At 43.2% G+C, this 23,616-nt stretch overlaps 1 protein-coding gene across 4 annotated transcripts in view; it reads left to right on the top strand.

The window, feature by feature from the left end:
* PRICKLE2 (prickle planar cell polarity protein 2) overlaps window positions 1-23,616 on the top strand; it is a 189,519-nt gene that overhangs the window by 123,633 nt on the left and 42,270 nt on the right. For all 4 annotated transcript variants that reach the window (XM_005297853.5, XM_042849991.2, XM_005297856.5 and 1 more), the window contains one exon: window positions 9,619-9,802. In XM_005297853.5, the coding sequence (XP_005297910.2) occupies window positions 9,619-9,802 (184 nt within the window). The remainder of the gene's footprint in view (window positions 1-9,618; window positions 9,803-23,616) is intronic.

The raw sequence follows: 23,616 nt of genomic DNA, 5'->3' as shown, positions 1-23,616 counted from the left end.
ACGCAGCCGGGACCAGAGCCATTTTGAGCTCTTCAGTTCAAACCAACCCCTTAAACTTCCCTTGGAAATCAGCTGGTAGCCAGTGTAACGCGCTGTCTGCTGACAGGCTCCTTAGCCAGCGGACTGCCGCATTCAGTAATTGGCCGTGATTTCTGAATAGCTTGAAGGTGAAAGCTCGTTGTGGTCACCCAATCTCGAGGTGGCAAAGACGTGGGTAACCGCAGCAAGGGACACATCGGGAAAAAAAAATTCAACCTTCCTGCCAAGGACTGTTTGCAGCTCTTTTGGCAACCGCTGCTACCGGGATCGGCAGAGATCGCTGGGGTGCTGACATAAACATGGATGTTTCTCCCAGCTGAGTTATCCACCCCAACGCAACATTTCAGACTTGTCTTAGCCACTTAGTCCTCATCTATGTCCCAATCATCCATACTTTAGAGCAGCATGGTCTAGTAGGTAAACCATAGATGGTGGGAGTCAGGAAACAGGGTTGCTCTTTCTTGATCTGTCACTGGTGTGCTATGTGGCCTTGGGGAAGTCACGTTCCTTCGCCGTGCCTCAGTTTCCCCATCTGGAAAAGGAGAATGTGATGCTTACTCTGCTTTGTAAAATGCTTTGGCTGCAAGTGCTATACAACAGCTAATTATGGTAATTTTTTAGCCTCCGTAAATTATTCCTTCTCCTGGCAGGGTCAGAAGAGATGGACGCATGCTGAAGACACCATCCCTCCTAATTCCAGATTAGCTCTCCTAATAGTTCCATAATCGTGTTCAGCAGGAGGGGTAACAGAACTGGACCCTAAGGAACCGTGCCTGAGAAATGTGTGTTGGATCAGGCCACTTTCCAGTAATCTTTCATGATACACTGACTAATGTAACATGACTCAGAGTTTCCTCACAATCAAAACATCGTCCAGTACTGCAAAAGATCATGGACTCATGCACGTATCAAGCAGGCTAAAAAGCACCCCACTAATTTTGCAAAATGTAGTTGATGGGAACTCAGCCATAATTTTTGTTCCGAAACCAGAGAATTGGTTTTAAAGGGATTACAAAACCTCCCATATTAATATGCACACAAATATATGCAGATCCTTTATTACACAGATGGTACGACCGTCTCTTCTCCTTACCCTGTGCATCAAATATGAGCAAAACCAGTAGCGTGTGCTACGAGTCAGGAAATCGTATTTGCTGCACGTTCTCCCGGTAACGAAGTTTCTGTCTGATCCGATTTACTGAATTCAGTCCCACAAGAGACAAGGGAGGAAGGAGAAGCAATGCTAGGAATGTTGAGTGTTCCTGATCTGTCCCTTGTCCAGCCTGAGTGATGTTAACCTCTCTGCCTTGACAATCAATCTTGCCATGATTGTTGCTGCTGCTTCCATTTTAGACAAGATCAGACTCGTACATTCCACGCGTACGGTGATCCAGTGCGGTAGGATTTACTGACGGCTGGAATCAAAAGATAGAATGCTTATGCCCTACTGTATCCACTAGGTGTCAGCCTACTGCCCCCCACACCTCTCCCCTGCTCTGTGAAGTAGAACAGGATTCCACTTGCAGAAACGTAACAAACGTCAGGAGGTTTGTGTTCCCCTATCATGGCGAGAACAGAGGGACCCTGGCTTTTATTCCTGGCTTGGACTGATATTGCCTTAAGCAAGTCGCATGCTTTATCATTCATGTCTCAGTTTACCAGTCTGCAGAATGGGTACTGTAATAATACTGACGCACAGGATTGCTGGCAAGGGTTACATGACAAGGGTCGATCTCCATTGACCCCAGCAGCTAATCATGTCACACGTAGGAGAATCGCATATCTGTTCACAGGGATGTCATGTAGCTTTATTGATTTATGGCTGCAGAATCGTTGCAGCGTGTCATTAGGATCATGCAGGAGATGGAAAAATGTGGCTAGCGGGGGCCTGCTTGCAATCATTACACATTCACAGCTGTTCCCTAATTAAAGATGGTAAACAGCAGAGTACAGGAGTGAAAGAGACCTAAAGAGAATGGCACGTTCCACCGCTGGGATCTGTGATATTTCATTAAAGATGACCTGCAAAGAGAAACCTGAGTTAAGGACCGATTTCTATGCTGAATGCCTCTAGTAATCAGAGGCTGTGTGTTGGAGACAGGAAGGAATCCAATACAGAAATCAATTTGAACTAATATGGTCAAAATTAGTTTCCCCATCTCCGAAACCCTCTAGCTGCAATTTGGTTATTGGACATATCCCAGAATGCATCAGCCTGGTCGGTAGGATCATCTGGCCCATAAATCTGGGCTTACCTCAGTCTTTGCTTTGCAGCTCACCGTTAATGAAATATCAAAGATACCAGATCTGGAAATACTTCCCTTTTAGACTTTTTTCACTCCCAGACTCAGTTGCCCACCATCTTTGTAATAACGCTGAAGAAATGAAAGAAGCTACCATTGGAGCTAGTAGTGGTTCAGTGACTATGCAGTAGGCTACCAGACATGACAAAACTGGTGGATGATGCCTTGAAAATAACTTTGGCCAGAAAATTAAGGTTTTAAACCAGGACAGGGCAGAATAAAAGGTTTTCAGCACAGCAGGAGCTACTAGGGTTGCTGCAATGACAGGCCAGGAAGGGGTATAAAATCCCGTTGCCCTAAGCAGCACAGTCCAGAAGTTGACACAACCAGGTGGTTCATTTTCACCACCAGGTTTCTCTGGGGAAGCTAGACATTTGCACCATCCAGGGAGAAGTCACGTTGGCAGACTCTAGTGCTCGAGTTATGAGAGGTTTTGTAAAGTAGCCTCTCTTTCTCTTCTCCACATCCCACCTTAAAGCTCACCCCCTTCATGAATCTCTTCTCTGCCCCTCTGTCGTTTGAGTTGCAGGTTCATCCAATTAAAAGTCATTGCAGGTTCTTGGGAGCATAGGTCCTGTCTCACCTTATGTTGTATGAAGCACCAGGCCTGTTTACAATCCTCTTAATAACTCCCTAGTACTGATAAACACCTTCCCCCTATATTAGCTTTCTGCTGCTTCTATTGGAACACTGCCCCCAAAGATGCCAGTGGACATGGAGGCCTGCCTCATCGTGCTAAACGCTGTACAAACATATAATGAAAGACAACCCCTACCGCAAAGATCAGTGAAGCCATTGAGAAACAGATGCGCCCGAAACTGTGAACCTGGCTGCAACCCTGAGCTTGGATCCAAATCTCAAACTCTGTCGTTTGGGCCCATCGTTGCTATGAATTCTTCTCTTCTTGTTCTCATCCGCTCACTGTTACCGTAATCTTCATGGGGCAGCCGAGCTGTACAACAATGTGGTGGGGTTAGTGTGGCTTCTCAAGAGAGCTTGCACGGGGCCCTTGTTCTCCACAGGCCAGTCTGAGCTATTCTTGCCGTGCGGTAACTGTATGAATGCTGATTATTTTGCTGAGAGGCAAGTAGGTCCCCTTTAATTTGAAGCCCATGGCCAGATTGTATTCAGCTATTCCACTGCGGCCAGTGGGGAGTGTGTTGATGTAACTGAGAACAGAGTTTAGTCCCTTCTCTGCAGAGTGCAGCAGCAGTTATACCAGGAAAACAACAGAAAGACAGATGTTGAAAATAAAATGCATCCATCCTGTAACTTCGTCAAATGAATTGTTGACCCCGGGTAGAACAAATTTTTCAATGTGTTTAGGGAGGTTACATCTTGATACCATGTGAAGTCAATTCAACGAGGGCTTCTTTCCAACAAAATATGAAACCAGGAAATGTTATTTTCTCCCTATTTACCTCCCTCCTTCCTGGGCCTGCTGCAGGGCAAACAAGTGTGTAGCTCCTTATAGACTAGAAATACCAAGGTTGTTCTGTATCTCAAGCTTCAGTACCCGAGCAGCCGGCATCCCGCTTCCTCCTTTCTTTATTTCCCCTTTCACAAGCTATTCATATTTTTCACACCCAGTGATTTTCCCCAGCCTCCTGCATCAGTTGGTCCCGCATCCATTCGTGTATTTGCAGCACTGCCAACGCCCATGATTTTATTGCAAGTCTTATGATATTTGGTGTTTTTGTGAAAGCCCCACTTCCTGGAGACAGGTGTGTCCATGAGAATCTCAGCTATCAGTTGAAGAAAAAAAGTTCTAGTCCTCCTGGTTTTGCAGAAAAACATGAAAAGGTGAAACTGAAAGGCTCAAAAAAAAAAACCCAACAGAAAGTAAATAAAAAGAACCCAAAATTATTATTTTTTAAACTCTCATGATTTCTAAGCCAATCTCGTGATTTTGGGGGACCTGACTTGTGATTTCTGAATGCTTGAAAGTTAGCCATGTTGATCTTGTCTCCCAAAGGCATCTCTGAAATTTAAAAGCATGTTAAAATAGCTACTTATGAGTTTCTGACATCATATTAATTACCAGAGGGCAAGCATTTCCCTAATACAACTTGGCAACCCCCCACTGCCATCAGTGGGGATTGTATATGTGTATCCCAGGGCAGAATTAGACCCCTACTATTAAAAGACTGATGCCAAAAAGGCTTGCTTTGGAATGAAGATGAGATTTCTAGAAAGATACTGAGTGATTGGCTTAATTTTCTTCTCCTTAGCAAATGCACACACTGTTTTCTCAGACAGCTTTGGGTTCCTCTGCATATCTGGAAAAGTTACGCTCTGCCCAGAACTTTAAAGATAAGTCTTTCTCGATCAAAACATCACTAGTGTTAAGTCAGTGCTGCTGGCTGGACAAAATGAAGTTACTGGGTTTACCCCGTAGTGAAATATACCTGCGTTGTGTTACTCTTTATAAGGTAATGTATTTGGCATGCTAGCTACGAACCTTGAGCTTGTCCAGACTCTCATATTCTTACCTCATATGTACAACTGGCTAAACACCATCGTTGCAACGGTCAATGAGTGTTCCAGTTGCTTTGGTTTGCAAGGACATGATGTTAGTGATACTGTATACAGAGGTGAGCATTCACGGGGCCTGATTCTGATCAAATGAGAACTAATTCCATTGATGTCACTGGAACTACACCAGTGTGAAACCAGCGTCAGAATTGGGTCCCCTTTGCCTTTCAAATAGAATACTGGCACGGTCTTCTCATTTTCATCATCTCTCGGCATAATTATAGGTGTATCTGCTTATTGCACCAATCATTGTTCTGCCTTTGCCTCATCAGTTTCATCTCACAGAGGTGAAGTTTGAAATCTCCACGTTTCAGATTTGCACTAAGGGAGATTATTTTTAATTGAATTGGGCTAGAAGCTCATAAAACAAAGATAAATATGTCTACCCGTATAGCGAACAAATGGGAACTATATTTTAGTAAAGGAAAGTACCCACAGGGTATTGCGTATAGCCTTCATGAAACATCAGATCCCAACGTTCATAAAATAAGGTTTTCAGAAATATTATTTTCTCAGCTTTCAATTATCTGGTAGCACAGTAAATTGTAACGGGTTCAGCTATACCAGACCCAAGGGCATTCTATACAAAACAATAGGGCTGCAGCCCAGCCTGACTGATCATTGTATACTGGTTGACAAGATGCTAGTGAGTCAGAGACTGGAAAGTGGGGCTGGCTAAGGATGGTGTAATGAGAGGAAAGGTAGAAAATTCAACTCCCTGATGGCAAGATCTTGACATCTGTAAAATCTTCCCAGAGAAGTGACAGAAGTCCCATCCTCTGAGACATTCAACACTGAAATGGGCAAAGCCTTGGAAAACTCAATGTCCAGAACAATTCCACATGGCTGGGGAGATGAACTAGATAAACTATTTCATCTTTGCCTCTCCAGCTCCTCTGATTATATGAACCATTCTTTATACACAAAAAGAAGAACAGGAGTACTTGTGGCACCTTAGAGACTAACAAATTTATTAGAGCATAAGCTTTCGTGGACTACAGCCCACTTCTTCGGATGCATTATTTATACAGGCAGACGTTTTCCTGCTAGGAGATTGCACGGACCCACAGTCACTGGGACACAAAACATCCTTCCTTAATAGATTATTTTTAATACACAGACTACAGTGTGAAATGAGCAGCGTCCCTAAGGGAAGGGACACGTTCATCTAGTGTAGCTGCACCAAGGATAAACTGAGTCCTCTCCATAAGAGCGAAGATCTGCAGCCGGGATCCCTTAATTGGTGAGAGTGTACGTGTATGGTAGCAGCAGGGACCATCCTTGTGTTCTGCGTTTGTACAGCGCTTAGCACGATGGGGTGCGGATCCAGGACATGGCCTTCTGAGTGCTATAGTAATACAAATATCGGAATAATAAATAACTGAAATGTGTAGGAAGCAAGGCTATGTATGAACAAGCTTCCTGGATTTTTTCCTCACAAGCTGAGTTGTATATAGACCCAAGTCGAGTAAAGCAAGGATTCTGACTGACCAGTCATCTTTTTTGCTGCCGCTTCTTATTGTTAGACACTTTTTCATTTAAAAAAATCATCATAAATGCCTAGTTTACCTCATTTAATAATAACTGAAAACTTTAGTCACATTCTTGGCAGTTAAGTCCCATTAAATATTGTGGCCCTATCGCTGGACGGGGGTGCATAGATTTTTTTTTTTATTTAATGTTACAATGTTTGTACTTTCAAAAATCTTGCTGTCCGGACAATGTCACAATTACGCAATCCTGTACCTGGTATAAAAGGCGGTCCGATCTAGGATAGTGTTCTGGTTTCAATGTGAGCTACTCCAGTTCCTTCAGAATGGATGTGATTAGAAGTCCACAGTGAAACTAACAGCCAGAACTATAACAGTCTAAACATTCACACTGGGGCCTGCTCCGACTCCCACTGAAGTGTATGGGATCATTGCTGTTGATTTCAGTGGGAGTGGGATCAGGCCCCTGGTGAGAGGTGCCCATGACACGTAAACCGGAAGAAAATAGAACATTAAAAGTAGCATCAGAGCCTACTACTAGTAATAACCAATTGGCTGAAAGTGACAATGTTTGTGACATGAGCAGTATGGGGAGAGATTGTAAAACCCATTTCCATTGTTCTTACGTTACTGCTATTTTAATATCTGCTGATTATATCTTTCCTTTTAACTGCTCTTCTGTTGAGAGAGACAGCCAGGAATTAAGATAATTAGGAAACACTTTTTCACTAGGAGCGTGGTGAAGCACTGGAATGGGTTACCTAGGGAGGTGGTGGAATCTCCTTCCTTAGAGGTTTTTAAGGTCAGGCTTGACAAAGCCCTGGCTGGGATGATTTAGTTGGGAATTGGTCCTGCTTTGAGCAGGGGGTTGGACTAGACGACCTCCTGAGCTCCCTTCCAACCCTGAGATTTTATGATTCTATGAATTCAGTCAATGAGAAATCTGCTGTATGCTCTGGTTCTCTTCTCTGCCTTCACCGTTGTCTTCATTTTGCCCCCTGATATTGGAGTTTATTTTGTTAGTTCCCCACAATGAAAATATCGTGTGGCTGACTGGCTGGAAGAATGTGATTGCTATACTGAGAATGACATTTCGTAAACAGAACTAAACCCTCTAGAACAGTGGTTCTCAAAGCCGGGCCGCCCCTTTTCACGGAAAGCCCCTGGCAGGCCGGGCCAGTTTGTTTACCTGCCGCGTCCGCAGGTTCGGCCGATCGCGGCTCCCACAGGCCACAGTTCGTCACTCCAGGCCAATGGGGGCTGCGGGAAGTGGCGTGAGCCGAGAGATTTGCTGGCCACCCTTCCCGCAGCCCCCATTGGCCTGGAGCGGCGAACCGCGGCCAGTGGGAGCCGTGATCGGCCGAATATGTGGACACAGCAGGTAAACAAACCGGCCCGGCCCACCAGGGGCTTTCCCTGAACAAGCAGCGGACCAGCTTTGAGAACCACTGCTCTAGAATACATGTCAAATTCGGAAATGCTAAGTATTAGCCTCTAACGACATTATTTATTCCGACCATATTGTCGCATATTGAGCTGCTTCTAATCATATCATAAAATGAGATGGAAACAGTTGTGAAACCAGCTGCTCTGCCTTTCCACAGTAGCTGATTAATTAAAGTATTCACATGAAATTGTGCCTGGATTATTTTTTAAGGTAACAGCCACAGGCTGTACTGAGCCCCTTTGATGGACTGGATGCAAGCCAGATGCGCTCTGTGCATTTGGTCGGTGTATATTTTAGATCTGATGAAAAGTAGGAAATGGGAAAATCTGGCAGATCTCCCTGGCTTGACTTAACGGAGCCTCTTGACTTTTGTGAGGGTGCATGTTTTGTGTTGTGGAAGGGCTCTGTGGAAATTTAGACAAAAACTGGATCAGAGTGCTAATAATATTAGCTCTCTTTGAAGCCATGGCTAAAATGAAATAAAGAAGTTTGGGAGAAAAAGGCCACAGAGTCTACCTGTTCCTGCTTTCAGGTTTTCCTTGGCTGTAAATTATAGCAAAAGAAACCAGCAAACTGTAAACCCATTCCCGCCCTTGTTTCTGTATTGCTTCATCGTTTTCTGAGTAACAGGTAGCAGGCTTGAATCTGCCCTTGCTGCAGTAGCGTAAATCGTAGCTGAAGTTAATAGTGCAAGTGAGCACAGAGTCTTACACGTTAAACGTAAAGCACACACTGATAGGCCATGTTACAGGAAAGCATTTTATCTTCCCATACCGCCGATAACAGCCCAGTTTATCCGAACTCTACTCCCTCTTCTCTGTCCCCCAATGTGAATCATACCCAGCAACCTCCCTGGTTACACCGTCTCCCATCACTCCATTTACTGAATGTACTTAATGTCCTTGAAGCAGTTCAGGTAAATGGAGTTGTACTATACATCTTCTTGGCCTTTCCCCAGTGCGTCCTGCTCCCGTTCAAGACAATGGAAAATCTCTCCTTGACTTTAATAATGCAAGATCAGGCTTAATGAGCTAAAAAAAGGTGATGCGTGCGATGAATTAAACTAGTGCATTTCTGAATGGCAACTTGTAGGTTATTCCGTTACCAGTTATTTGTATTGCAGTAGCACCTGGAGGTCTCAGTCAGAGATTGGAGCCCCATTGTGGTAGGTGCTGTACAAATGCATATAACAGATGATTCTTGCCCTAAAGACCTTACAATCTAAGTAACTGAAAGAGAGACTATTGCCGTGGGATTGTGTTTCATAGCATCCTTTAATTTAACATGCTTAGATTATAAGACCTTTTTATGCCATTTTAAAGCAAATGTATGCGATTAGAATGGCAAAGGAACTTTTCATTCACATCTTTCCATTTCAACTGACATTTTACATATTTAATAGTACAGGCCAGGTCCTCGGCTGGTGTCAGTCTGATGTCACTGCAGGTCTGCCAGTTTAAACTAGCTGAGAATCTGCTCTACACATATTTATTAGCCCTGTGGAAGTTTATTTCTCAGCATAAAGGAGGAAACAATTCTGTCTCCGACTACCTTCAATAATCTGATACAGTCCTTGACTCTCCGAAGTTGTTTTAGCAAGTCTGGACTTTTTTCCCCCAGGAAAGACATAAATACTGAATTAGAAAACTGCTCTGGATGAATTGGGTTATTGCCAGGGGCATGCTGCCAATGAGCGTGTGTTTATAGTTTGGGATCTGAGCTCTGCTGATTGGCAGCGATCACTCAGATTGTTTCTTTTTCAAAATGAAACTCACAGTTGGATCTGTTTCTTTGCAATTTGCAGGAAGATTTGCCTTCACTGTAAGTGCCCGCAAGAAGAGCACTTTGTAACAGTAATGCCTTTGGAGATGGAGAAGACGGTGACCAAGCTCATGTTTGACTTTCAGAGGAATTCCACTTCTGATGATGACTCAGGCTGTGCCTTGGAAGAGTATGCATGGGTGCCTCCAGGGCTGAAGCCAGAACAGGTAAAACCTTTGGTTTAAAATGTACTTTAAAACTCTCCTGTAGAAACAGCCTGATTTTCAGGGGTGTTGAGTAGGAGGAGATATTCACTTGCAGTATGTTCTTCAGCCACTAGATGTCTCTGTGTGCTGTAGTGTAACAGATACAGTGTGGCCTAGGTAAACAAGTGAGACAAAGCTGGGACTTGTGCTGTGTGGAACCTGCCCTTTTTTTTTTTCTTTTTTCTTTTTTTTTTGGTCACTAGCTGTTTTCTCTAATGCCTCCTCTTTAAGAAAAACTGAGTCTGTATATCATGACACATAACGAACCAAAGTAAGTGTGTGACTTCCTGCACTAAGACCAAAGGAACATGCGAGTACCCAGCACTTCTAAAGATCTGGACAAATGCTCATACTTTCCCCGTATAGGTTTGGTTTCTCAGGCATACTATCTATAACTCACTGGATAAAGTCACTCAAATGACTAAAATGAAGGTTGCGTATTTCTAGATGGGAAATTAATAGGATGGATTTATCCCAGTACGTTGTCAGTGTAAAATGTTCATTTATTTCGATTACTTGCAGTTTACTTGATTTGTTTAGCCTTTATGCTGAGCTTTTACATTTTAGACTTAAAGCTTAATTTCCAGAGGAGATTGTGAAATGAGGTTAGCCTTGATAATTGCTATGGTGATCGTTTTGAAATCAAGCAAGGAGGCTGAAATAGGGTGGGAAGCCTATATTCTTAGTCTTATGCTAGCTGTCTTTAAATATTCTGTTTTCCCTAGCTTTATTCCGAAAGTCTTCGGCATTTCCTGAAATATTTTGGCACCACCCACAGGCTGTAAATATGATCTGTCGGACTGGAGAAAATCCAGTTGCATTTTTCTTTCTTGTCTCTGCGAGCATTACAGCAATGCCCAATCCCTGCTTTAAACTCCTTGGCACCTTACATTTCATCTATTGCCATCTAGCTGGGCTAGTTCAGATTCAGCATTGTTTTCTTTCAGCTTTCACAAGTGAGAGATTTCCTTTGTGCCTTCCCAGAGACTCGGAGGACACATATTTAGAGTCAAAAGAACCCAAATTCCAATATAATGGTGGCACATACTCCAAAAGAACATTGAGGTCAGCCCCTTGCGTGGATGCTTGTTTTATTTCCAAGATGCTTTGACTGCAGACACATCCTGAGAAATAATGCATGTGCATGGAGCATTGGTTTAGGATCTTTTAAAGCAAGTCATCTAAAAATGCTGCCGGGGATGTTGAAAGTCTGACTTACCGCCCAGGTTCATCCATTTTAGTCTATTAGCTTCCAGCTTGTGCTTCTCTCTGAGGTCACTTTGCTCCTTGACATGAATATTAACTTTCTAGTTATGGTTCTCGGTCCGCCTTATTTGATCTTCAGACTAACAAATGTGCAACTCTAGGTCTGGCTGTAATCACCACGGAGATGACATAGACAGAATACGTACTGTGAACGAACCAAGTCTAGTGCTGTGAACCTAACTCGCTGTTGCTAAGATGGATGCTTTAAGACTTTCTGCTGACCTTAGCCAGGAGCCATTTTGGGACCCATCCTATTTTTGATGAGCCTCTAAGGGCACAGCGTCATGGTCTGACTCATCTATACTGTGGAAAAACGAGGCCAATACTTGACTTTGCAGGCTCTCTAGGAAAAGCAACAAGTGGGACCCTGGCGTGCTGCCATATTTAAGTCCACACACACGATGCCGGTCCCTTCCCCCATCCTGCAGCCTCCTGTCTACTAGGCCCTGACTCCTACTTCTGGCCCCAGTCCATTCGTGAAGTTCCAAACCATTGGGTGATTTCCCCCTAAATGGATCAGGAGGTGGAGTGAAGCACAATTACCCAGAGGCAGAACTGGGGTTGCTCAATGAGGGGATTCAGTCTCTGCAGCAACTCACTGGGACTGGAGTCATGCATAATTGCAGCCAAGCACATGGCTTCCTGGCTGATAAGTCAGGTGTGTGCACATGATGTGGAGTCCCTGGAAGCACTATGTCTTATGCAACTGCATAGGCCTAAGGCAGCCATTAAACTAGCTATTGGGCCACGTTCTGATCTGGTCTGGATTCGCTTCTGTGAATCTGGAGTAAATCTACTGAAATATGGATTTGCAGGCAGTGAACGTTTCCATGTGTTTTGTTACTTTTCTATAGCATTTCTCTGATATGCTGGTGGAGGGAGTTTTTCTTCAGTTTTCAACTCTACTAAAATCTCTTTTAAAAAAAAATAATAATAAAAAAGTGTGAGTAGATTAGGAAATAATCCCGTGGAAGACTAGTGCTTTCTTGATATGTTTGGAGCACAGAGCTTCCATCTCAGTAAGACACAATAATTTACTAAGAGTCTTTGAAGGCTATCAGAGGAGGAGATGGCCAACATCCATCATTCATGACCAATTAGTCTTAAACTACTGCTTCTGTCCAGCGATTTAATGTTTCCTTTTTCTGTTTAGTTCCCCCAGTAGATCTAAGGTCTACAAGAAAAGAAGTGTTTCCATTTTCCTTTGGCATCAGTAGATGAAATTATGAATGAATATGAGGTCACATCCTCATGTATGGCCAATCCAGAAATCCCTTGTCCACAAATACAGTAGCGGGTTTTGACAGCTTCGATATATCATTACAGAATTCTGATGGTCCAAAAAGTCTATACCTAGATGTTTGTTAAGTATATCTTAAGGAGAGTCGGTGCAGTCAGACAAAGAATGGGTTGGGTTCTTGCCCCACTTGTTCAAATATAGTCAATTAGAAAATGATGCGTGCTGACCATGTAAGAATCAGGTTGGTAACTTGACACACATTATTTAACAGTAATAGACATTTGGGGTCAAGGATTTTATAAATAATGATATAAGAATTGTGTTGATCAGCTGGGTTAAAACCATAACCCTAAACGATGGTGTTCAATGCCTGGGACTACAAAGTCTTGTACAAAATGGCTATCATTTGACCTCAGCTGTGGAAAAAGATTCGTCTCAGAAGACAGAAAAGCTCTTAAGTCCCAATTTCAAAAGACTGGAACATTGGCATGAAAGAAATCGCTTCATGGACCTGATCCAAAGCCTATTTGACTTCAATGGATCAAGGCCTCTGTGAGCATCTGATTTATAAGATTATCTGAAAATGTCTTTTTTCTTGGAAAGGAATTTATCTCTTAGGTGAAGGAAAACAGAGATGTGCCTGTGAGGGGTATGTGGGATGGCTAGGGACGAACCATTCTAGGGAAGGCCTACCAGTCCAAGACCGGTTTTGTGCAGTATTTGTTGTTCCTCCATAGTTCATTACTCTTATATGTGTTTTGCATCTCAGTATTAAAAAACCAATAGAGACAAGTAAATTGGAATCACAAACAAGCACTCTCTGCTGACTCAGGAAACCTGGGAGACAGTGTCAGGGGCCAACGTCTTGGCTGGAGCTGGTGCTCTGCTAGCTAAATCTTCACATGGCTCCCTGCAGGTATGTTCCATTAAGGGCATACATTTAAAATTGTAAGTTTGTAGTTTCTATATTGTTGGACACTGCGGGGGGGGGGGGGGGGGGGGGTTGGAGTTCCCAGGGGCTGTGGTTTGTTAGCTAGAGAAATTTAGACCAAGGTTTAACATCCCTACTTCATTTCTGACTAGGAGGCATTTTGGGGGGGGTTATAGCTTGTTACAGGAGCACTCGTTTGCTCTTCCAGTGGCTTTCGAAATTCAAAGCGGCGTCAGTGCTGGTTCCAATTTTTCAGAAGTGTCGTATAGACTGAGCTACGGACATATTTAAAAGCCCCGTCAAAGCCAAAAGCTTGACGCAGCCTTAATGTTGGCATCTGTACTGTGCCTCAATAATATGAGATAAGGGGATGTGATGGGCATGTTCTGTAAGCTGAACAAAAGATAGTAGTTAGTGGTCCTCTCTTTCAACTGCCCCATAACCTCCAACTGGGTTTTCTGTCATTCCCAGACTGAAACCCCTTTATGTAGCAAAAAAAATTAATCCCCTTTTGTTGATAGCACAGTTGCTCAGGACAAATCCCTTAAAAGTTATAAAAATATGATCTAAGGTAATATTAATAGTGCTAAGGGTCATGAGACCGATTTCTTCCACAACGAACACTGCAATCGTGGCCTTGAGAGCTTTGCAACATGGTGTGAAATGAGCAGCTGTCACAGAGAATCTATTCAATAGTTAATACATTCAGTGGCTTCTGTTTTGTATCTTTGGCTAGACACATACGAAGGAGGCCTAGTTTATAATACCCTCAAGCTACAACAGTAGCTATTCTAGCCGTTAAACTGTAGGGCAAAGAACAGGCAAGGGTCTCCTATAGCTTTACTCAAATTTGCAGACTTAACCACTAAATTAAAGTTGTCAACTCTTGCAGCTTTGCATACGGGAGAAGGAAAATGTATTTTTAGATGCTCTGCCTTGCTTTGCTACCGGTGCATTGCTCAGGTTGTGTAAAAGGAACAGACCCCATCTCCCAGCTGAAGATTGCACAGGGTCGGGGGGTTCCCAACAGAGAAAAGGCCAGTATAGCCAGGTATCCCTCGCTACAGCCCCGATGCAGCGGATGTGCTGGTGGCAGACAATAGAAGTGGCCAGGGCATGCCGTGTTCTGACAGATGTTCCCTTGGGGCCCTTTGCGTGCTGGCACAGGTTACAGTTGCCTCACGCTGCTCTAGAGTCATAGATTTGTTTTACTTGGAATATGTTTTATTGTCTCTATAGATTCATCCTCTAACGTGCTGTGGGGCTATGCTGGGAATCCGGGAACAGTAACCCTGTTCATGGTGCCTGCCTCTCTCTCTGCTTCACTGAATGTAATCACGATAAAGCGGAGAATCCAACCCGTTGTTCAGTGGGATCAATTTGGTCCTCTTTAGCTGATGGAAATGGCTGGAGCAGTTTGATTCTTGTGGAATTTCCCTTCCCTGACTTGTACTATCAGGGAGTTAATTAGCGTGTTTGTGTAAACCGTTAACATCAGAAACCAGATGCTGATGGTTCTCCATTTATTTTTCTTTTCTTTAAACTGAATCTAAAGTAGTTTACGTGTTTTGAAACTGGAAGAGTATGTGTCCTGGGCAGCAGAGGTCAGAAGCAGGGGAAATATCAAGGACAGGGAAATTAAAATTGACACATCCCACCGTGTTAGGTCTAACATTCTACAGGAGCTTTATTTCAGCATGCAACATCCGCTACCTTTGCATGTTACGGTGTGGCTCCAAGTGTTATATTCTACTGTAAATACGGAAGAATTCTCAGTTGCTGCACTCTGGTGACTCTCTAAACATGCCCATTACGGTACCTGCAGTAAATGATTGTCCCAGTTCTTGCAGGCTCCTGGGATTAGTGCTGTTGAGAGGGGTTTTGATGCAGTGAGTTGGTAGATCCCAGCATAAAATAACTGCTAATCATTTTTACAAGTGATCTTAAAGGGTCATTGTAAGGCTACCGTTAGGTTTTGTCCCCTCCTTGTCTCCCTCCCAGGCTTTTACAAAATCTAACACTAGTCGATATTTTTCCACGATTTCATTCTTTTTCTGTAATGCCAGTGAAGTCAGCTTGCTTAAAGAACGTTTGCAAACCAAGCCTTGCAGAGTTCGGCTAGAGCATGAGAAACGGAGTGTGATGGAGTAAAACACCACTGAAACGGACTCATCTACCTCTGCCATCCATGCCAAGAGAAATGGAAAAAGTAAAACCAGCGAAAAGTTTATGGGGTCATTGGTAACAAAGGGATTTTTTTAACTCTTAATATTTTTTTGAACTGTCTCTGTCCCTTTAAATATGACTAGAAAGACAACAGGAACAACAGTGCCGGATAATGATTGAATAAGAAACGTGGCAGAATTCTGATTTGCCAATAAGAGTTCTGAGCAATCCCCATAAAAAGAGCCAGATCCTCTGCTAGCGTAAATTGGCGTATTGAGGGGTCTCCATTTGGACCTATGCCACCCTCTCTGCAGCCCTGGGTGTCTTGACGGGGGAGGAATGGCCTCTGATTTTAAAGTAGCTGAGAATCTGACCCATGATGTACACCAGATAATTCAGATCTACCCGTGCTTTGCCACTAGACCTCCAGAATTTTAAAGCCCCAGTTTCTAAGGGCCCTGGAGGGTGCATGTAGACTTATAGGGTGATGAAGTTCTCATCCCACCTAGGATTTTCATCTACGATACACCTTACCCGAGTACACCTGTCTTGTACCGTGAGGCTTAAAATCAAAGACAGAATGATTTCCAGCGCCGGAGGCATGGGATTATATGCACACCTTGGTGTTCCTCAATTATAATATGGATTAATGTGGTTTTAAATACTAACAAACATACAAGGATTCTTTTAATATGATTTCTTTCCTGCCAGAGAGATTTATTTATTCTTCCTGCGTGATCGCCGCTGGGCTCCATTAGCTAGTCAAATTGTTTGTGGTCGCACCCCGATCTTAGATGAGTTTTTATTTGTTCTCTGTAGGTGTTTATCGCTAGGTCCATTCCCACACTTGTTATCCGAATCTAGTTCACCCCCCTGTGCACGTCCTCTTACCCCCCAACACACACACTCTGTCTCTCTGAGCCAGAACAATGGTTCAGCCCAGTATGGAATGTTTAGGGAGGAAATTAAGTGGAGAGATTCCAGAGGCTCACGCCAAAATCCAGTCTTTGTGTATTAAAATAGAAAAAATAATTGGCCTCACAAAACGTTTTGCCTTCCTAGTTTGGATTTAATTATAGTGTCCAGCCCCTGCCCTGGACAGAAAGCGGGTGAGGGAAGGAATGGTCTTCTGATTAAGCCATTGGATCTGGGAGTCGAGATCTAGGTTCAACTCCTGACTTTTCCACAGACTCCCTGTGTGCCCGTAAGCCGGCTATTTAATCTCACTGCTCCTTAGATCTCCATCTGTAAGATGGAGGATATAAATACCTCCTTTCTGTCTTGTCTGTTGAGTTTGTTAGCCCTTCGGGGCAGGGTCTCTCTCTTACTATGTGTACATACAGTGCCTAGCACATGGGCCTAGATCTCAGTGAGGGGAACCTAGACATTACTGGGGTACGACTGCTACGAATAGTAAGTACTAGTCATCTGTCTGTGGTATCTGACTAGCTGTTTATGTGTTGACTTAATACAAAGGCTATTTGTCAAAATATATTGTATCATATACTATTCATGGGGAAACATGATGGGCCAAATTTTCAGAGGGATTTTAACCCTTCCTCTAATTTTGCAGATGCTGTAATTTTCATGCATAGAAGTTGTAGAATTGTGTTCCATGGACATGTAAATAAGGGCACATGCAAAATTCTGGAGCTATATTTTTTTAATTTAGCCCAGTCTGAACCATATAAATATAAACTCCAACTACAGCAAGAGAACAGTGTTCATTTCTTTAGAGGTATGTCAGTTTTAAACACACACTATTAAAGTCCATGAACCATCTTGTAAAAATGCCATTTAATAAGTGAGTCTTCAGGGAGAAGTCAGAGTGGGACTAGAACCTGGATCCCTGAGTTTTAAATGCTCCACCAGATGAGTTCCAGAAGCAGCTTTGCTAGTTCAAGCCAGTGCAGACTTGTTTAAACTGTTTGCTGCATTCTTCCCACTTAAGCCAACGTTCATTTTCAAGCTCTCACACAGAGGGTCATGAGATGAGGCCACAAGTGGATTTCACACACACACACATGTACCAGCAGAAACGGCCCCACACCTCATTATGTAAACAGCTCTGCATGCCGACATGATAAATTCACTTTCGGTGAGGGGTCAGTGAGGAGGGATAAGAGCTCTATATGTTCCCAGATAGGACTGTAGAATCAGGAGCTCTCTGCTGCATAAGCAAATCCTGCAGCAATGCTAGCGCTCTCTCATGAGTCCCCTCCTGGTCCCTGATTAGTCACAGGTAAGATGTGACTCATCATCCCACTGTCACGGGTGGACTTCAATGCATCCCGCTGCCTGCCTGACTGCTGACATTCATGGATTTTGCACAGAGCCATGGGCAGGATATAAATGTGTGCCTCTCAGTAACTCCTGATTGAACAATAGGCTGCAGATCCGCACCCAGTTCTATACCTAATGCTTTTAGTTTGCATAGGGCTAGATCCTGCAAAGTTCTGAGTGTGCTGGCCATGATCCAAGGAAGCACTTGTGCATGTGCTTGACTTTAAGCACACGAGTGAAGCTCATCATCAGAAGCAAGCTCCCCACAGATCGGGACCCACCAACTCAAAGCGGTACCAGACCCTGCCCAAACAACAGATGCAAAACCTGCAGACATAATATCTCCACTGGTACGATGATCAGGACCCCCCACAACAGATCCTTCAAGAGCCACAGTTTCTATACATGCCAATCACAACCTGTGGTGTGTCTCATCCAGTGCACTAAATGCCCCAACGACAACTATGCAGGTGAAACCAGAAAATCACTACGCTCTTGAATGGACTTGCCCAGAAAAATGATAACCGACAAAAACACCCAATCATCCGTATGTGATCTTTTCACAAAGCGATCGCCCCATATCTGATCTCTCAGTCCTTGTCCTCAAAGGAAACCTGCACAACACCTTCAAAAGACAAGCCTGGGAGCTGTTTAAAACCCATGTTCAGTGTCTAGATCAACCAAACCCAGGTACTTAAGCTTCCTGCATTAATGATCTTGGAACTTTGGCAACATACATCACATGCTAAGAAAGGCATTAGGGACAGGCTGGGTTGAAGCTGAGATGTTGAAAATACCAACTATGTAACACACTGCCCATGTGATCACGTCTCATTTAGTTGTGTTGGCCAGCCACTAGAATATTGTTACTTTCTCACAGCTAAACAAGTTCTCCTGTAGCCCCAGAGTTGGAGAGTTGTGGTTTTGATATTGAAGGCTCTGATATTACAGTAATGAAGACCATGCAGCTATCTGGATAGAAAACAGAGGGAGATCAGTATCCCTGTGTTATGTTTTAAGAGCAATAAAGCTTTTAAATATTAAAAAGTTATTTATGTTGTGGAATTGTATTTCGGATGGTTGTTGCTACAATGATCCCAATGAAACCGAAGCAGAGGACTAGTCTGAACTGTAAAAAGGGCTTTATTTTGGCAATGTGAGTAACCAGATCCCAGACTGACATTTTAATGAGAAATAAGTAAATAAGAGGGTCTCATTGGCATGTGGCTGTAGAAACAGGAGAGCGATTATTTTTTAGACCAGCCGATGCAGTTTATATTTCTAAACACTCAATCGCAAATGTTCAGATACCATCCAGCGCTTGTCATGGGAGGAAAATATAATGGTTGAGCCCCCCTTTGCTACTGCAGCTCAAGGCAAAAGAGAGAGCTGATGCTACTCCCAATGTCTTGCACATGGAATGTCTTTGTCAAACCATAGCTTGAATCCCTGCAGTGTGTGTGCAACCTTTTCTTTCTGAAAGAGGTTCTGCATACTTAGTCACTAGAAGAAAACAGATTCACCAAAGGAATCTGAAGTTATCATTTATTCATACTTTGAAGGTTAAACTTCTAAACTGAGGAATTAAACTGAAAAACAGCCCCAGAACTAAGACTGGAAAACATACAAGCATTTGTGTACTAATGTAATTATTTCCCTCAATTAATTGAACAGAGTTGGCTCAACTTAAAAGAATTTTTTTTTCCTAGTTTCATTTTACAAGGATTTTTTTTTCTCTTGAAGGAGCTATTAATTTCCAAAATACTTATTAGCTTTTTTGCTGGTAATGTCTTCTTTAAAATGTATATTGTTTGATCTACTTTTTGAGGTGGATGGGGGAAGATGAGACCACATACTTTGGGAAAAGAAGGATCAGTATAAAGATCAATCTTTCATTTTGTCTTGTTTTCCTCTGCTTGTTTTGTGAATTTCAGTGTGTGTGTGTGAGAGAGAGAGAGAGAGAGAGAGACCTCCTTAAAAGCAAGACTAGGCCTGTTGAAGCTACTCCCCTTGTCTTGCCAGTATTTCTGAGTCCCACCCTACAATACCTTTCTATTCCATTACTGTCAGGTTACTGGTCCAGGTTGTATCTTGGGGTCTGTGACGTGGGTTAACTTTTATTAGGATTTGGCCTGAGATCTTTTAAATTCCTTCACGGTCGATCTAATTCAAATCGGACACCAGTCACAGAGGAGAGAGGAACACATATTAATTCAGAGTGAAATCTAACCTAACCTCCTCAAGAGCCTATGAATTATAACAGTGCTTGCTAAAATAGCTACAGACAAAGGAGGTTGTTACAAAGAGAAATAACACAAAACTGAACTTTTATGATGTATGTGGCAAAAGTACTGAATAATGTAGTAATTAAAAATAATTAACATTAAAAAAACCAAACATTATTTGGGTTACGCTACAACACGATTCTGTGGTGTAATCAAATCTTATATACATTTCCGGCCTCCCCCAGAGCCTGCAGAAATCAGTGGAAAGACTCCCATTCATGTCTGTGGGCTTTGAATTAGGTCCTTACATAGCATCTTCCATCTGTATTTTACAGGTGATGAATTAAAAGTACAATGATTCACTGTGTGCAGACAAATGACATTATACCCATTTCACAGTTAAGCCGACTGAGACTTGGAAAGAACAAAATTTTCAGATGTCTCTACTTATTTGGGGTGCCCATCTTGAATTCTCCTTCATTATTATTTATTTATTTATTAGCATTACCTAATGCCAACAAGCCCTAGTCATGGACCAGAACCCCACTGAGCTAGCTCTGTACAAACAAGAACAAATAGACAGTCACTTAGGGCCTGCTTTTCAGAAGTGCTGAATACTCACTGTTCTCACTGACCTCACAGACTTGGAAGTGCTTAGCACTAGAGCTGTTTGGAAATGGGCCGGGGGAGAGTCTGGGGATAATTCTGACTTTTTGTCAGAAAGAAAAGGAAAACTGACACGTTTTAGGTTTTTCAATGAAAAGTTGAAGTTTTCCACAGAAAGCAGAAGCTTTCCCTGAAAGTTTTTTGTTTAATCAAAAATACCATTTTCTTTCAGAAAAACGAAGTTTTCAATGAGGCTAGTGCGCTTCTGAAATCAGGCCCTGGGTATCTCAATTTGGCCCCCACAAATTAACGGATGTTGTTGAAACTCTTCACTTTCGTGACCTTTCCAAAAGAATAGAACGTGTGATTCCTGCCTCACAGTTCCTCTAACCATTAAACCATAAACCCTATCCAGCCGTGAACTGATATATAGAAGCCATTAAGGATACAGTAAACAGCTAAACAATAGACTAAACATAGAGAACTGTGATAGCTTCTAAAGTAGGTTAACACCAAGGATTTGTCATATTCCTTGGTATAAACTTTCATTTCCTGGCACATTTGCTCTAAGTTGAAAACCCATTTATTTCCAAACTATTTTTTCCCTACCACCGTGTGAACCTTCCGTATGGAGAGAGAATTGCCATCAAATGTGAGATTCTCTTTCACACACGTGAATTTGTCTCAGACTGGGTGAGACAAATGCTTTATGCTCTCCTGCTGCAACCTGGCTGAATCTTGGTGCAGTCTGTCAGGACCCAGCAAGGCCGACGAATCAGTAATGGAACTGGGCAAATAACGGATATGTTGGTTCAGTGGCACACCAACAAAATCCGGAGAAAAATTGCTTCAGGTCAATCCAAAATGACCATTTAAAAATGTTTCTCACTGAAACAAAAACAACAATTTTGTCCAACCCAAAATGAAACATTTTCAGGAGTGTTTTTTTGTTTGTTTGATTGTTTGTTTTTAAGTTAAATCTAGGTCCATTTCTAAACAAAATCTCATTTTGGAATGAAAAGTCAAAATGTTTTGACTGTTTTGATTTTTCCTCCCCCATTTTTTGCAGCCAAAACTATTCACCAAATTCAATCCGAATTCATGAGCACTTTCAGTCGTCCCTCAGCTGCATTTTTCAGCAAGTTACGTGGTGCACACACTAAAAATTGCCCAACTGTACTCAATAATGCCTCAGATAACGGGACTTCAACCTCTGTGTGTGTTAAACACTACATGATCTGCAAAAAAGCTGTGTAGGATGGATACAGACAGCATCTGTTCTACACAGCCATGAACGCTCAATGGCTCAGTGATTGGCCCAGTCCTAGGGAAAAGAATTCAGTCCTGTGCCCACATCATATCGCTGAGGGATGCATTAGGGGAAGGAATCTTTCTTCCCCCAGGCCACAGAGCTGTTCCACAGTTGCTGCTTCAGCCTACAATTTCTGCATGTGTAATAAGTCCCCACCACTGCAAGGAAGATGGGGGTGGGTGGGATTTGCATAGGAAAGATTCCCAGCTCCGATGCAACTTCTCCTTTGCATTGGGGCATAGAGCTGTACTTCATGTGGGCAGAGTGCCAGAGTCCATCACCTGCATGACCTTCTCCAAAACTCCCAATGGAACCTCTCACACCAGGTCTACTGTCACGGTGCCCTCCCTACCCTTGGAAGGATTTCCCCCTCAATACCTAGCTGAGACCCTTCACTTAAGGTGTCAGACACTTAGGGCTTGTCTACACTTACCGGGAGATCGGCACTGCTGCAATCGATGCAGCGCGTGCTGATTTAGTGGGTCTGGTGAAGACACGCTAAATCGATGGGAGAACACTCTCCCATCGATTTGTGTACTCCACCTCTTCGAGAAGAGAAGTTGACGGGAGATGCTCACCCGTCGACACAGCGCAGTGTACCGCTGTGGTAAGTGGATCTAACTACTTCGACTTCAGTGACGTTATTCACGTCACTGAAGCTGCTTAAGTTAAATCCATTTACTGCGGTAGTGTAGACCAGCCCTTGTATAAATGCACGAGGTAAAAAGCAGCTCCTAGCACATCAAGAGTTCGGAAGCTGCATCTCCATTTCCTTGCTCCAGAAGCCATAAACAAATTATATTTTTTCTTAAAAAAAAAACAGTAGACAAAAGGCGTCCAAGGGCTGGATTCTGGCTTTGTTCTTACACACACACTCACAAAATCAGCTATTATAAGACAGGTTGTGAGTAACCTGATTTTTCCCAAACCCAGGAAGCTGACATTCCAGAGACCTCCTGGTGTTCCAGGGCAGGACGATAGCCATGTGTCTGGGTGTGGAACCCTTCCCATGGCCTCTATGCACTCTTTCCCCACTTCATCCATTTCTCTTCCAGGTGCTAGTCATTAGCATGGGAGAGGTGCGGGGAGGACAGAATGCATGGGGTTAACCATGTTTAAAAACTCACTCCTGCAGTGCTGCCTCCTGAGAATCCAGCAAACTTTTTTTTAAATAACCCTAATTGTTCCCTTTCCCCCAAGTTGTCTCCATGTCCCTAACCCATGAGCTCCTTGGGAAAGGGACCGTCCCTTCTTGAATGTCTAGAAAGCACCTAGTGCATTGTGGGCACGAACAACAGCAAACTATAACAACCGCTCTGTTTTTCCATTGTTAGAGTGCACCTATTTGGGGCAAGGATTTGGCCCTTTGGGTAAATACAAGCAGAAATACCAGCCAGGGGAAATATGACTGTGCAGAATCCCACATGCTGAATCATGTGGCGGTCCCAAGGCATTACCTCCCCAGGGAGGAGGGTCATTACCATAGGGAACAGACAGTTGCCTTCGTGAGGACAGTCCCTCCGCTGACTCTGCAGATCGACAGATACCGCGTGGAAGGCCTGCCTAAGCTGATCTGAATATGACAAAATGTTTCAGGTTCATTTTAGGCAACGCCGCGCAGGTCTGGGCCTGCTATTTTTGTTTTATTTTGTTTTGTTTTCCAAATTAATTTGCCCATCCCTACAGAAATATTTTGCTAAATTTATGGGAGCTGGCTCCAGCGAGCCTCCTGAGATTAAATAGAAA

The sequence above is a fragment of the Chrysemys picta genome, chromosome 7, assembly GCF_011386835.1.
Source record: "Chrysemys picta bellii isolate R12L10 chromosome 7, ASM1138683v2, whole genome shotgun sequence".
Classification (NCBI taxonomy): domain Eukaryota; kingdom Metazoa; phylum Chordata; order Testudines; family Emydidae; genus Chrysemys; species Chrysemys picta.
This window is presented reverse-complemented; position numbering and strand designations above follow the sequence as displayed.